Source organism: Halichoeres trimaculatus, unplaced genomic scaffold (assembly GCF_033239565.1).
Source record: "Halichoeres trimaculatus isolate MK-OKI-2021-1 unplaced genomic scaffold, fHalTri1.1 fHalTri1_scaffold_17, whole genome shotgun sequence".
Taxonomy (NCBI): Eukaryota; Metazoa; Chordata; class Actinopteri; order Labriformes; family Labridae; genus Halichoeres; species Halichoeres trimaculatus.
Genome location: NW_027437195.1, coordinates 5,466,075 through 5,480,949, shown reverse-complemented (window position 1 = coordinate 5,480,949; position 14,875 = coordinate 5,466,075). Strand labels below are relative to the sequence as shown.

General features: G+C 40.9%; 1 protein-coding gene across 1 annotated transcript in view; it reads right to left on the bottom strand.

Annotated features, from left to right (window-relative positions):
- Nucleotides 1-5,784: 5,784 nt before the first annotated feature.
- pdss2 (prenyl (decaprenyl) diphosphate synthase, subunit 2) overlaps nucleotides 5,785-14,875 on the bottom strand; it is a 44,514-nt gene continuing 35,423 nt past the window's right edge. The window contains exons 6-8 of the mRNA XM_074691253.1: nucleotides 14,077-14,208; nucleotides 10,991-11,026; nucleotides 5,785-6,212 (exon numbers count right to left, since the gene is read on the bottom strand). Of these exons, the coding sequence (XP_074547354.1) occupies nucleotides 6,057-6,212; nucleotides 10,991-11,026; nucleotides 14,077-14,208 (324 nt within the window). The 3' untranslated portion in view covers nucleotides 5,785-6,056. The remainder of the gene's footprint in view (nucleotides 6,213-10,990; nucleotides 11,027-14,076; nucleotides 14,209-14,875) is intronic.

The window sequence follows — 14,875 nt, the reverse complement described above, 5'->3', positions numbered from 1 at the left end:
TGATGGCTTTACCTTAAGGAAAATTTTTGCAGGCTCAACAGCAACAAAAAAGATGATAACATGTTCTTGGTTCTCTGTGAAATCTCCATCCATTAACAAAAGGTTTAACTGGTTTAGAGACATCTATCTGATTAAAAGGTCATTAGCTGTAAATCATAATATATGGACACACATAATCATAATCATAATACAACATAAACCCAACACTTTTTGTGAAATTTTAATTGATATTTTTTGAATTTTAATTTAATTTCTTTTTACATACTTCTGTTTATTTGTTTCTGTTTGATTATTGAGTTGTGTCTGTAGATTTTATTTTGTATGCAAAGGTGTGTCCATGAAAATCAGATTTTCATTCATTCATTTTGTCTTTGTTTCAGATTTTATGTATGTTCTTAATCATCAAAGCAAAGTAGATCTGTAAATAATTTGTAAGTTTGATTGTACGTTATGAGGTTACTTCTATTGAAGCTCATGTGTAAAAGCATATTCTGTTGCTTTTTAACAAAAAAGTTGATCAAAAAAAAAAAACTTTCAGTGAAGAGCAGCTTGGGTACAGAGAGGTTTGATTTGATGGAATCCTTTTGTTCAACGACTGCCAAAAAGCTGGTTTTATTACAAAGCAAAACACTAAATTGTTCAGTTCCAGATAGCTTTGACTTCATGTTCTGTACTCTGCAGATACACTCTGACCTATAAGTTGTTTTGTGCATGTGTGAATGATAAACTTTTACAAAGAAAATTATAATTATAATTATTGTTATTATAATTATTGTTATTATTATTATTATTATTATTATTATTATTATCATTATAAACGTAGGGGATGAAATTGTTTAAATTGCGCTTGTTTTCTTGAAGAGACTCTGGGTTTTTCTTCATGTTTTACAAAAATTAAGTGCATTTAATGCAAATATCTTTATAAATGGGGCGAGCCTAAGAGCTAGTTCAGGGAGACAACTCGAGCAGCACAGCTACGCACATACTACGAGTCTCACACGTCATAACCATCTTGCTATCACACTCTGCCTCTCAATTGGGCGGTCTATTTAAACCGGGAGTCTCTCATCCCTCTCTGCCTGTCAATGCCTTGGCTGCCCTGCGTTTGTAATGCTGCATGTTCTTTTGCCCCCACCACCACCCCAGCAACCACCTGCAGGCTCCGGGGGGATTATGTTCAGTATGTTTTTCTTATCACCCCTCAACGTCGCCGTGTAAACTTATTGTGAGGGGTGATGAGGCCAGAGCCTGGATGCCAAACATAAAATATATTTGCTGCTAAATAAACAATTGACACATGAGTTGTCTGACTGAAACCATTTTTTTGCACTAAAAGAAAGAGAAAGATTCAGAGTTGTTGTTATTCAAAGTTTCTTAATTGGCTCTGATTTTACTGGTCTGGCCTACCTGAGGTCGAATTGCCAAGTTTTCAACTCTATCCACTTCTATTCTCACAACATAGGTCTGAAGCCCACATCAAGATCAAAAATGTGACTGAGTAACTAAAATGAAAGCTTTACAAGGAAAAAATAGATCAAATACTAGGTTGCAAAATTGTTAAAAAAAATTGTTTTGAAATATTTCAGCTTCAGTTTTCCATTTTTTACTCATTAGAATCAGAAGTTTGAAATACCATCAAGACTCATAGTCAATTTAAAAAAAAAAAAATAATTTACACACGTTCTATTCAAAGTTGTGTTTTGTCTTTAAGAGGATTTTTTTACGTCATAGAACAAGTACAATTTAAGATATAGTCAAAAAAATGGTTAATTTCAAGGGTAAATACTGAATAAGTAATAGATTAAGTAAATAAACTGATCTTCCCAATTTTAAAAATCCTATCAACATGAGCCACATGAACATTGAAATGTTTAAAAAAAATACAGATTTTGCTCAGATGAAAATGGTTGAAATGGTTAATGTTTGACATCAGTCAGGCCTGAAGTGTAATTTTAGAAAAATAAACCCCACAGACACTGTATCCTGTTTACGCCTGTGTGCATAAATGTGTGTGTGTGTGTGTGTGTGTGTGTGTGTGTGTGTGTGTGTGTGTAATGGAATCTGAGTGACTCTGCTCTGGACCCTGCTGTAATTACACCCCTCTTCGTCTGGGCTGGGCACACTCAGGCTGCTGTTGCATACGTCATGTTTTGCATGTAAACGTACAGTCTTGCCAACTCTTTGCTTTCATGACACTCAAGACTCTCACACTGGAAACTGTAAGCAAACACAAACTCAGGTTACAGCGGTGCTCAACATGAGGCTGAAAAATCTCTCTGCTCTCATATTTGGGCGGTTAGGACGATTTCTCATGACGATCCATGCAAGCAACGGCTATGAAAGAAATACAAGTCCAATGCTCTGGCTCAAACATTTAGGGATACCACTGGAGACATGCTGTTTACTTCTTGAGTAAAAAAAAAGCTCATCCTATCAAATCCTGTTCTGCAGCGGCCGGCTGATTTCTGCTGGGAGCATCTATGCAACAGTTTCACGGCTCAGGCCAGGCCTCATCTCCTGAAAAAGTTCTGTTTAGTAACTATATTTGTCATTCTGGCAGAGCCCCAGCCTTCTTCCATGTTTGGTCCTTTTAACTTTCCATGTAACTTTCCTCATGTCTCCTCACGGCGAGGATAAATATTTCATGGAGAGCCTGAGGCGTTCCCTGGCACACGCTGTACCTCGCTGTACCCAGGAAGCCCAGGCAGCGGAAACCAAAACAGAAGATGAAGTGGACCTACAACCCTGCAACAGACAGGAGCTTGTTTTTTTGGACTAGTTCGCTCCACATCACCATCTCTTTACACTTCAGTCCCACCTTCTTCCTACAGATCCCTTATTTCACCCTCTCTCCTGCTTCTCTCTCCTCCCTCAGAGCCTCTTTCTCCACCACGGCTGCTCTGCCTCAGCTTTTTGAAATGTTACCGCCTCATGTGCCTGATCAGAAATTTCTCAAGACATCTGAAAAAGAGGCTAGAGAAGTGGAAAACCCACTTCATGAATCACAAATTGATTTTATAGGTTGATGCAGTTTTTTAAAGTATCTAGCCAACAGCTCAAAGCCCTGAATCCTTGTTTTACGAGCAACATGGGAGCGAAAGTTGCTCCACATGATGCAACAAGAGTGAGGCCTAAACTGTAAAGTGTGTTTGAGTTTTCTTAAGGGAAGCCCTGTGCCAATAAGCTCATGATGAAAATGTTAACAGGCCTGAATTATGAATGGTCATTTTCTTACTGTAGATTTTCAGACAGAAATCAAAAAACTAGAAGTCTTAAAATGACTGTTTGCAGCACAAGAGAAGCAGCATCACTATCACTTCTCAGCTCCACAATCAAACAGGTTTTTCAAATAGAGAGTTAGAATAATGGGCTCACTTAAGTCAGTAAGATTCGTCCTAACGAGACCAGAAATTTGTTGAATCTCCTGGTACTTTTACACGCACTGACTGAATCCTGTTTGTAGTACTGAGTACCAGTTCATGTAAGATCAAAAGGTACCATGTCTGGGTACCTAATCGCATCTTTGTGACTGTGGGTGAGTGGAAAAGTAGGCGATTTTCTGTACTGGACATGAACACAGCATTAAAAGTTTATATATTGAGAAATAAATATGTTCTATTGAAAAACAACATATTTTATTGGATTTTTTTTTTTAAAGATGCTATGAGGAGGATCTGTTTTAATGGACTCCCTCGCCACCTTCTGGCCTGGAGTGCCATGTACAGTGTCGTAAATTACTTTTAGTGAGGCGTGTTTGTTTTGGAATTAAATGTAGACCAGAACAAAACAGATTTTCTCTGTTAAAATCAACTATTTACTGGATACAATGTGCCATGGTAAGTGTAGTTGTAGTAGTTTGGTAACTGTCCATATTTAGCTCAGCCGGCAGTGCAGTGCTCTAAGACATGTCTGTAATGTGTAATATTAGAAAATTCTGGTTAGCTATTTCCTGCCAGTCATCTACCAATCAGAGCTAACATAACCTCACTCTTCATTTTATTGATAGACTCTCAAGTTTGAACAGACCACTGCAGAATAACTGCTGACTGTGGGTTGGAATCAACATTAGCACAAACAGTTTAGCCTTTAGCCCGTGCTCTATCTCTCTCCTGTTTATCTTTCCTCTGCTCTTCTGTCCTTTTTCAGTCTGACTGTCCACCATCACTACAAAATTAATCACAGAAAACTTTTTTTTAGCTGAGAACAACACAGATTTCTGTGTTTTATCTCTTCACTCTACTAAACTTCATCAGCTGGCGTGGTGTTGTCATAGAGACCTAGACGTGCTGAAAATCAATCTGGTTCTGCTCAACCCAATCTGGAAGCTAAGAAGCAGCAATTTGAAATAACCGGTAACCTTTAATACTGGTGTTGATTATCTAATTTTAAAGTGTGGATTCTGATCAGGCTTATGTCTAGAGGGAAGACTTTTCAAGATCACTTAGAAACTCCTCACAGCCCCTTAAACAAGTTAATATTTATTGCCACATGAACAGACTAAAGTACTGAAAATTGGTACTGTTGAGTACAGATACCGATTACCAGGCACTGGGCATTGGTATTGAATTGTTTCAAACGTGAAAGGTGGCCATCCCTATTTCTGACATTTTTTTATTTGGAATAAAGTGGTACCGTTGCAATCACAACAATAGGATAATTAGTAGAGAGTCATTTAAGTCTTCATTGTGACTTCAGAGAAACTTGTATTTAGTAATAACTACTCCTATATGAAGCTGTATACTCCAGGCAGTCTTTTTCCTCTAGCCAACGATGCCTGCGTCAGACTTCAGACATGAATTGATGTCCTCAGAGATGTCCTGATGTGACGCCAGCATGTACCTCTGCTCTCTACACTGACCCTCTTTGTTCACTGTGCACCCTCACTCCTCCATTCCCCCCCTTGTCTCCTGAGGTCTGTCCTTCAGGTGTGGCCTGGATGTGACAGACAGCTGCCAGCGGTGGCACGGTTTCACACCTTGGCTGTCCCCCCCTCCTCCGCAGACAGCAGCCTGGGAAACCACAGGCCACCAGGCTGGCGCCAGCCTGTACGGCTTAGAGCAGGGCAGCCGGCCCAATCAATACCTCTGCATTTCCTGTCCATTTGCTCAGGTCTCTTCATTAATAATTACTGCTTGGCGGAGCTTCAATGCGCTCGCTGGCTGGGCCGAGGGGAGAGGCTGTGTGACCTTTCCCCGCCCCTGGGTCGACTTGGATCAAATACACAGGCACGGGGACAGACATAATAAGGTAACATAGAAGACATTACTCCTGATTCCTGCCATCTCCCCCTATGAGGAGAGGAAACTGCGCCAGACACCACAAAAAAATACATCATTTCACAGCTGTGCTTATCAGCAGGGGTACATACGAGGTAGAACACGACTTTGAGACATTTTCACAACTGGTTTGGAGCTGCTCTTCAATTTGGCAAACACCCACTACATCCAGCAGCTATGATTTTAGAGCCATCTGAGGTGTGCAGTAATGAGCAGGGTGAACCTGGGTGATTCTAAAAAATTGAATTTTGTTAGAATAAGTGCTGCTTGGTGCATCATTTGCACTTCATGGCACATTTTCCAGTTGACAATAACAATCCCTCAGAACATCTTAAATTACGCTCTGCCTGGTATGTGCCTTTGCTGATAAGCGAGCTAACAATAAAGTGCCAGAATTTAAAATGCAGCTTGGCGTGATGATTTCTCCACACAGGAGAGAGGAAGAGACGTATTAGAGCCAACACAACACATGACACGATGCTGAAGTAATGTGATTTTTTTATTTTTATTTAATAATAACCATTTATGGATGGAGTCATTTCATTTCTGCTGCACACCGTCATCCTTAAGAAAGCAGATCAGTTCCTGTGGACATCATCCAGAATCTGGCTCAGAGAAGTTCATTAGTCCCTCAGTGTCACATGTTCGCTGCTGCTGCTGCAAATACACACACACACACACACACACACACACACACACACACACACACACACACACACACACACACACACACACACACACACACACACACACACACACATCAGGCTTTCAGAGTCCAGGTCAGAATTTGGTGATGGCGGAGGCGATATTCTCCAAGGCGGATCGAGCCTCGGAGGAGGGGAAAGCCTGGATGGCCTCTAGAGCCTTGTTGCTATGGTAACAGCATAAGTCCACCGCTGTGCTGACGCCTTTCTCCGACTTGACTGCTGCCAAAAGCTGTCGAACAGATGAAAACACGTTAGTTTGCCATGTTTGTGTCACTCCATCCAGCTGTCAACTCGACAAACTGAGAGGAGCCAGAGAAAGTTAGAGCACGTCTCAAACGCAGGTGAAAAATGGATGCGACAAAACAAAACCCATACTTTTATGATAGAAAACCCAGACTACAACAACGTTATGTATATGCACTCCAAAAACTGGGTCTGAACACAGGTTAATGTCTTATGGTTTAGTAAAAATGGTCTATTTGACTTAATGAGAGCCATATTCACCTCACCAGCAGGAAAAGTGTTTTATTTAAAGATATAAAAAAACAAAAAAGACTTAATTAATTGTAAAGAGAAAAGAAAATCAGCAAATCTGTGAATCTTTTCCGTTTTCTCATCAGAAGTGGTCCACGCTGCGGTTTGAATAAAACCTCATCTGAGGGATCAGTACTGCCCTCTTCAGCGTCCTCCTCCCCACCCTCTGCTTTAGCCCCAGAATCAGTGAGAATCTGTTTCTCCATGAAAACCAGTCACTACGACCTGTTTTACTGTCTTTTCTGCTCCCCGCTGACACTCTGATGACAAACTGGAGAGCAATTTACATCAAGTCTGCCTCCCTACAAGAGTTCAGTGTCTCCCAAGTGGGATTCTCAATAAAGGACTCCACACTGAGCTCTGATTCAATAAACTCAGAAACGACTGGTGAGTAGACCTGCAGACTACAGGTTTATTTCATTTCCCTGATGAGCCCCAACTGTTGCACAAAAACTGCACAAAACATGAAATTCTGAGAAAAATGAGACCATTGATTCCATCAAAGGATGAATCAGCCAGGCGGCAATAAGAAGTCAAATTTAAAATTCTGCCGTTTTGGCTCTGATGCAGTTGCGCCTCTTTGTCTCTGGCGTTGTTCTACCCACAGAAACATCTGATTGGTTAAGCCATTTTTGGAAAACTTTACTTGTTGTAGAAATAGGGAGATATTTTTTTTAAGTTTTCATTGAACTTAATAAGACAGGCTGTTGAGCCTGGGAGCTGTTTAACGAACATATGCTTGAAGGCATTTAAACAAAGTTAAGAGTTGGAGTTTGTATTATTGAAATTTTGACGCCAATAATTTCACTTCTACTGCAGATTCATATCAGCTTGAAAAATTGGTTATTGGCCTCCTTGACTAATAATTTTATCATTATGGCCCAGAAAAAAAAAAAAAAAAAAAAATATCATGCTCCTTGACTCAAGCTTTGTTCAAGTGTGGACAAAGAAAGCCGACTGATGGAGTCGACCTGTGTGTAAAACAGAGCAGGGAGACCTCAGACCCTCTGTGTACCCTTTGTCAGCTGATAACCTTTCACCAGCTGAGGGAGATCATCACATGTGCTGATTGATGAGGCCACAGTAAAGATGAACTCACAGTTTCATTGATCCACTGAGGAGAACACACACAAGTTTGGGAAAAAGAGTAAAGCACTCGTCCATGAGGAGAGACAATCCTCTTCCTATTCAAATCCAGGTCTACAGCTGAAGGTGCTCTGAACCTCCAGCAGGATCAGTCCCTGAAGCTGGGGCCCCTCTTCCCTACTCTCACTCCAGGGTGAGACCTACTGTTGTCTTGATGCCCGCCTCAGTCACTTTATAAAAACTCTGTCCTGAAACACTTCTGCTTGAGTTCAAGGTCCTGATGCTCCTGTAAGGCTTGGAAACCTCCCTGGCCTTGGAGCTGCTGAGTGTGTGTGTGTGTGTGTCTACTTTCACTCCTGGATGTGAACCTCCTCTGTAACAGGTGCCATCACACCAAAGACAAGTGTCTGTCTCATAGGCTCTGAACCAGCATATGATGGTGCATCTTGTGGATGAATAATATAAACTGATGCTTCAGAAGGATCAGTCCCTGAACATATAGAGTATCTATCTGTTTGAAGAGATAAACTCAACATCTTAGGTGCTCCTGCTGATTTTTTAAGCATGTTTCTTGTATTTATGTCTGACCTGTCTTTACTTTAAGTGCTCCAAATATCCAGATGTATTTACTGCGGACTGCGTAGATTAAAGGCCAATCCCAGTTCTAGCCCTTGGCCTTTGGTTTTGTGCAAGCAGGACGAGTAAAGAGGTGTCCCAATTTGTAAGATCAAAGGACTACACAGACAAACCAGGACCACATTTGAAACCAAAGGGTATGAGAAATTTTCACAATATTTTTTTTCATCATGTATCCAATCCTTTACTATCCCACCTAAATATTAGCCATGTTTCAAATTGTTGGTTGTATTTTGAAATTGCTTGTTATAACTATCTCATGCTGCTGTAGCGTCATGACCACAGTGACAAATTCACAGCAAACTACAATGAACTGCATTTCATGAATGATTAGACAGATAAGCTGCATTCAGGAGCTGCATTAGCTACATAAGCTATGAAAAGCAAACATTACGGGTTAAGAAGACACATATTATAGCTTCTGAATCATGTTAGCTTTTCATAGCTTAGCTCTCTCATTTCTTATGTAATGCAGTTCATGGTAGTGAAGTCTGTTTGATGTGAGTGTGTCACCCTAATTTGACATCGATTAATCATCACTTTGTAAAAAACATTTTTTGTTTGGAAGTGAATTAACAGTCACTCTGCCTACAACAGCCAGTGAGTGTGATGATGTAACGAGGATCAAGTGGCGTCTTGTTTCTAAGAGATGTATTTCACCCCTTCTCCTTGTCCCTTAAAACAGAGGGCCAAGGAGAAGGAGAAAGAGTGACAAAAGGGATTGGTCCCAACTCTCTTGTTTTTGAAGAGCAGACAGAGGTTTTAAAATCTGGGCAGATATAAGTGTAGAGAAGGTGGCAGACCAAAATCCAGAGGGGAGAGGTCTGATTTCCTTGTCCATACAGCTCTAACAGCACATGATCAGGAAACTACCTCTGACAGGCTGGATGTGTGGAGATCTGACCTCCAAGAGGATAGACATGAGGCAAACTGGGAAACAGGATGTTTCAAAGTTAAACAATCAATAACATAAGGATGAAACTCCTCCTTGAATAGTTGGTCACCCAACATCTCAGATACCTGTGTTAGATGTTTAGAAGGACAGGGTTCTCTGTATCACTGTGTCACTGTCCAAAACTACTAAATTTCTGGAAGAAAGTCATACAAACTTAATCTGCAGGCCAGGGGGTTGATATCGGTATTGGTATAAGACTTACTTTTATTGGCAGGGGAAAGGGGGAGATATTTAGGGAATATAGTCACCTTTAATTTAGTTTCTTGGATGCTTCAAAACTAATTGTCTTGGAAAATGGTGCTGGGCCATTCTTGAGTTGTTTAAGTATTTTATCTAATTAAGATAATCTTTAACTGTTTTATTTATGTTTTCTTCTGAATTATAAGGTGATTATGTTGTCAGTTTAATGCATATTTCATGTCAACAGTGGTATTGTTATTTGTCTTGCTGTATAAAGTGCAGTAAATATATTGTTTAAAAAAACACTCTCTTGTTTCTTCTGAATAAAGTCTGTGTTTTAATAGGTCTGTGCCCTGAACACACAGCACGTACACGTCATACATGTGGCAGTAGAAACATGAAGTCAGCTCAGCCTCAAACAGCAGCCGAACTCCATAGACTGAGTGAATTTGGGCGTCTCCTAGCTCCCTTCTGCTGGTGTGTTGGGACACCTTTTTGCTGAGGGCGTTTTACCTCATGAATTCTGGAGGTGGAAAGCCCCGCAGGCCTTTCTTCTCTAAAGAAACTGCAAGCGTCGAACCAGGCATCAACTTGGCTGCTTATTCAATTAAAAAAAAGATCCTGTTTCACCCTCTGTTCACCCCTTCTGGTGTGCTCATCCTGTATTAAAATAAAGTATTATTCTCCCAACTTGTTTTGAATACCTGCATATGCACTTGGTTCTTTTTCTCTTAGGTTTACATCTCTGTTATGTTTATAGGGCGTGGATTTCCATGGATCTTGATGTGTTGGGATTAAATCTTTGACTGGACTTGGGAGATGGAGACCCCTTCTGTCAGACCTCAACAGGTTTTAATGTTAATATTAACTCTGATCAGAACTAATGGATTAACTATTAGTAGTTAGTTGGATGAACACATGCTTAATTATTCAGACAATTTAAGGATGCTAGACACACACACAAACACACACAGCTTTTTGGTTTATTTCATTTGATATTAAGTTTGTGAAGGAAATTATGACAAAGTTTCTCACTCGTTGGCTCAAGGTCTTTCCTTTTCCTTCTGAAAATTTCATCCCTCCTTCTCTCCTTTCTCAGTTTTCCTCCTCTTGTCCCCTCATCTCTCCTCCCTTTCAAACCTCTCCCCGTGTCCCCTCTTCGTCAGGTCTGCTGAAGGAGATTCTCTCACAATGCCACTGTCTCAGAGCCTCAGTGTCTCCTCCACAAATAGGCCTCGGTAACTAATCCTTCCTGCTCTGGTTTCAGACGGGACCAGATAACTCTCCCCCAACACCATCAGACCCCTACCCTGTAGCCTTGGTCTCTTCTTGCACCCCTTTCTGCCCCCCTCTTCCCTCACTCATTGACTTTGGAAAGCTCATCTCTCAACTTTGATATAGGTTACAGTGCAGAGACGTCCTGTTTCTCTTTGATGGCCTGATCAGAGCAGATCAGATGTTGTGCCAGTGAGTAAACAGGTGAACACAACAGGATAAAAAAAGTTAAAAAAAAACAACCTTTCTTATAAACTTATCTCTGGATTTTGTAAAATAATTTCAGAGTTCACTAGAGGGGAAGATTATGGAAAGAGGTTTACATAAACCAGTGAGCTTACCTTTGAGTAATCCAGCTGGTTTCTCTGTGTTTGTGCCTTGACATGGTCAGAAAAAAAAATACATCAGTTTATGAAAGTTCTTGTGTTTGCCTGAACATCATGATGAAGACATTTTGGTTTAATCGTTGGAATTAAAGGTCTTTGACAAACAACCTTCTTCTAAAAGAAATCATTTGAACTGCTTTAAAGGAAACATCTTAAACTCTTGCTCCTCTAATTCAATAAACAATCATCATAAACATGAAGGTTGTCGGTAAACAAGGACTGGATAAAAGGTCAAGTGAATAAATAACAAACAAGGTTTTTTAAGAAGAACATACATTCCCTTTTTCCATTTTCATATTTTCAAGGCAAAAACATCTCAACAAATCTGTTGAATAAACTCAGTGAAGTATTTTGGTAAAGAAATTCTCATAATTAAACTATGTTCCCAAATGTTTACACTAAATTAAAAACCAGACGTTCCTGAGGGAGATATTTCTAAACAAGGAGTACTCCCGCTCACTGCTGGAGTCCAGTAAAGTGGAGCTTTAGGCTAAATGCTAATGCTAGCAACATACTGGCAATGGTAAAAGCTACCTCCTTATGTTAGGTATGATGCTAATCATGTTTAGGTTAATGTGCTGGTGTTAGATTAAGTATCATAATGTTTCATCAAAGCCTGATGGGGATGGAAATATCTGTACACACAAGGGACTGCCCATGTTCTGAATGGATAAAAAAAATAAAATAAATAAATAAAAATAACATGGGCTGTGTTTCAAATCCCATACTTCTGTTCCTGTACACTTATACTTCTATTTTGAGTGCATAAGTGCGTTCACACTGACAGTGCGGAAAAACGTAGTGCACTTTGATTTCTCAGCTGGTGCAAAAGTGGGGAACACTGCACACTTCTCACTCTCATGGGAAGCTATCTTGGCTATGTAGAGGAAGGGGCGGAAACGGATCAAACAATGATGGTTGAAAGGCAATCATCACTTCCAGAAAGTGTGACCCAGCAGTGTTTGATTTAAACCACATGACCCTGTAAGATTTTGTGCACTGCTCTGTACAAAGTGTTCATGGTGCACTTTGGTTAAGGGTTGCCAACGGATGTAACTGATTTGAGACAGAGCAACAGACTGAGTACCAGAGGGGGTTTTAGACCCTGTGTAAACCACAGACTGGACGTTGTCTCCATGATGTCATCCATTTGTTTCTGATACAGGCTTTTGAAGCCCATTGTTAGCAGCGGCCATCATTGCTTCAGAAAGGCCAGCTTCACTCAGCCAAATATGTGTGACGATCTCATTGGACAGCACTGACAAAGGGCGGCACACAGAATACAGACCAGGAAATGGAGGTAAGCGTGTGTTTGTGCTCTTATTAGAGCTGCTAAATCATTTTCAGTTTCAAGAGCAGCTCCTCCAAAGCAGACTTAACAACACCGTTTACAATTTTGTAACAGTGAAGATGAATGATCGCAGCAAGGAGACGCTATGCTCTGCGTGTCCTGACCCACAACATGCGAGCAACAGCGTGGCTAAACAGAAGACGGAGGATCAGGTATGAACCAAAGATGGTTAGGTTACGGTGGCTTTGTAGGCCCAAAAGGCGCATGTATCCCGTAGTTAGTTCGGATGGACCTTGGTTTGTATTCAGACCTGCACCAGAGAACCATGAACTGCGCCACAGTTCGTTTGGAAGTGGACCGAGACCACCTCAAAAAGTGGATCTCGGTTCGGTTGTTTGATCTGCACCAGGGTTCGTTTGTGTCTATTCACACCTGCATGAAAAGTCTGCACCAGCGTGGGAAACGAACCCTGGTTTGAAGTGGACCAAACAGTCCAGGTGTGAATACGCCCTTAAATTTCATGGAGGTAGACTTCACCATTTCAGGCGCTAATGGCAGGATTATCGGTCTTGTTAGGCTGTTTTAAAGATGGCAGACGTTGTGGTTATATATTGTCATTAGAGGCAAAGTGCAAAGAGGGTGGATATTTAGGGATCAAAGGAATCATCCGGAAAAGTTTAACAATGTGGAGCTATATCAAAAACTTAGATTTGTTATCTGATTAACTAGTTGATATCATTCTATATTTTTGAATAAAATCTCCATTTTTTCCTCGGAAAATTTTATTTTTGGTCTTTTCTTTGTCACACTGCTACCACTCCCCATGCTTATCGTTGTGTATGCGTAGTATGCATAAATAATATGAATTTGTTGAATGCTGAGGTTTTCCAGGAGGCTCCCTGACAGATGATGATCTGCACCTGCCTTGCCTTCAAGGTGCAGTAAGTTAACTCGTCAAGTATTTGCAGTCATGCACGCGGCTAACGCTACAGCCAAATGGACCGTTACATACGTAGGTTTGGACTAATGGTCCTGTTTTTCATGACTGGACTTGCACACAGGTCAGGTCTTGAAGCCTGATTTCAGGAGGTTAAAATCTGTAGTTTCTGTCACTTAATCCTGGTTTGTACTTCTGGTAGCATATTCACCAAAGATTGACAAAAGTGTGTCAGACAGACAGTATCTGACAGTTGTTCTGTGATTTTAGTCCAGACCAAAGCCCTGACCGTTGTAGGCAACAATGGTCTTTCCATCAGGGGAAAAAAAAGTTTCTGTATAAATTAAGGATCTAAAATGAATCAAGGATAATTAAAGCAGTTTAACAAAACAGGGGTATCTGTAACAAGTTTGTCATATAATTTGTTTGAAATTATTCTAAATGTCTTTAGCTGGTTTAACTTCAACAGCTGGTGGCCAAAGAATGGCAGAGGAAAGTGGCAGCGTAAAGAGAAGTGTAACAACATGACACTCTTCTCCTCAGCCCAACACCTTCTCTCAACACGTCCTACACAAAGAGGAAGAGCATGTTGTTGTTTTACGTTGGTGGCAAACTTTCAGAGTCAGACTCACTCCCTGGCTTCTACAGACACTGGTATCAGCTTGAAGAAAAGCTTTTTTTCTGTTTGTCTGTTGGACCTTTTAGTGTAGAGATGTTTTTCTCTGTTGTAAGATGTCGAGAACCACCAGAGACTGAAAAACATCAATCTAAAACCCAAAGAAGCCGCGACATAGTGTGGGAAGTAATTTGTACCTGCTGCAGCTGCTGATGCCATCTCTCCTGACCGACGATCTGACGGTGGAAAACCACCGGGGCGGCGCTCAAACTGAACGACACAGGCTCTCCCACACTGCTCTTCACAAACGGCTGCAGGTCAGAGTTCAGCTACAGAGGAGAAAGCAGGAGCACTCGTCACTCAGACATCAGTCAGCCAGAGATTCAACTGTGCAACCAATTAGAGCAGCCCAGAGGTAAAAGCCCGGTTAACAGGTGTTCATGCATGCTGCCTACCCACACTCTGAGTGACCCTGTTAATGAGCAGCATGATGAACAGTTAATGACAGAGCTGGCCTGATGAGGATGGTTCTCCTTCAAAGACCTCATTTCTGTTTCCTCCCATGCAGAGACTCCCTGTAGCTGCCGAGGCCTGAGACGAGCAGCTGCAGGGAGCCACAGCAGGAGAGGACGTTCTGACACGGCAACAAGACTGACAACATACTGAACGACTTTTAGGCTAATACTCCTACTGCTCTGGTTCAGCTGGAGGCTTCTGATCCTCAAAAACGGGAAGGAGACAACATTATGTGGTGCATTAACTTATTCTACCAGTCACATACAAAAACACCAATCCTGACTCCACTGTCTGAACTTTTGTTCTGCCCTTTAGTTGAACAAAAAGGCACATTTTAAAGCAGGGACACCATTGAGTGCTCTTTCATTTCTTTTTCTGAGTCAAATTAGGGGAAATTAAGTAAAATATTACGATTCAGATAGAAAAGGAAAGTAAAGATATTAATGCTTGTGAAGATCAGTCAATAAAGCAGTTGATCAA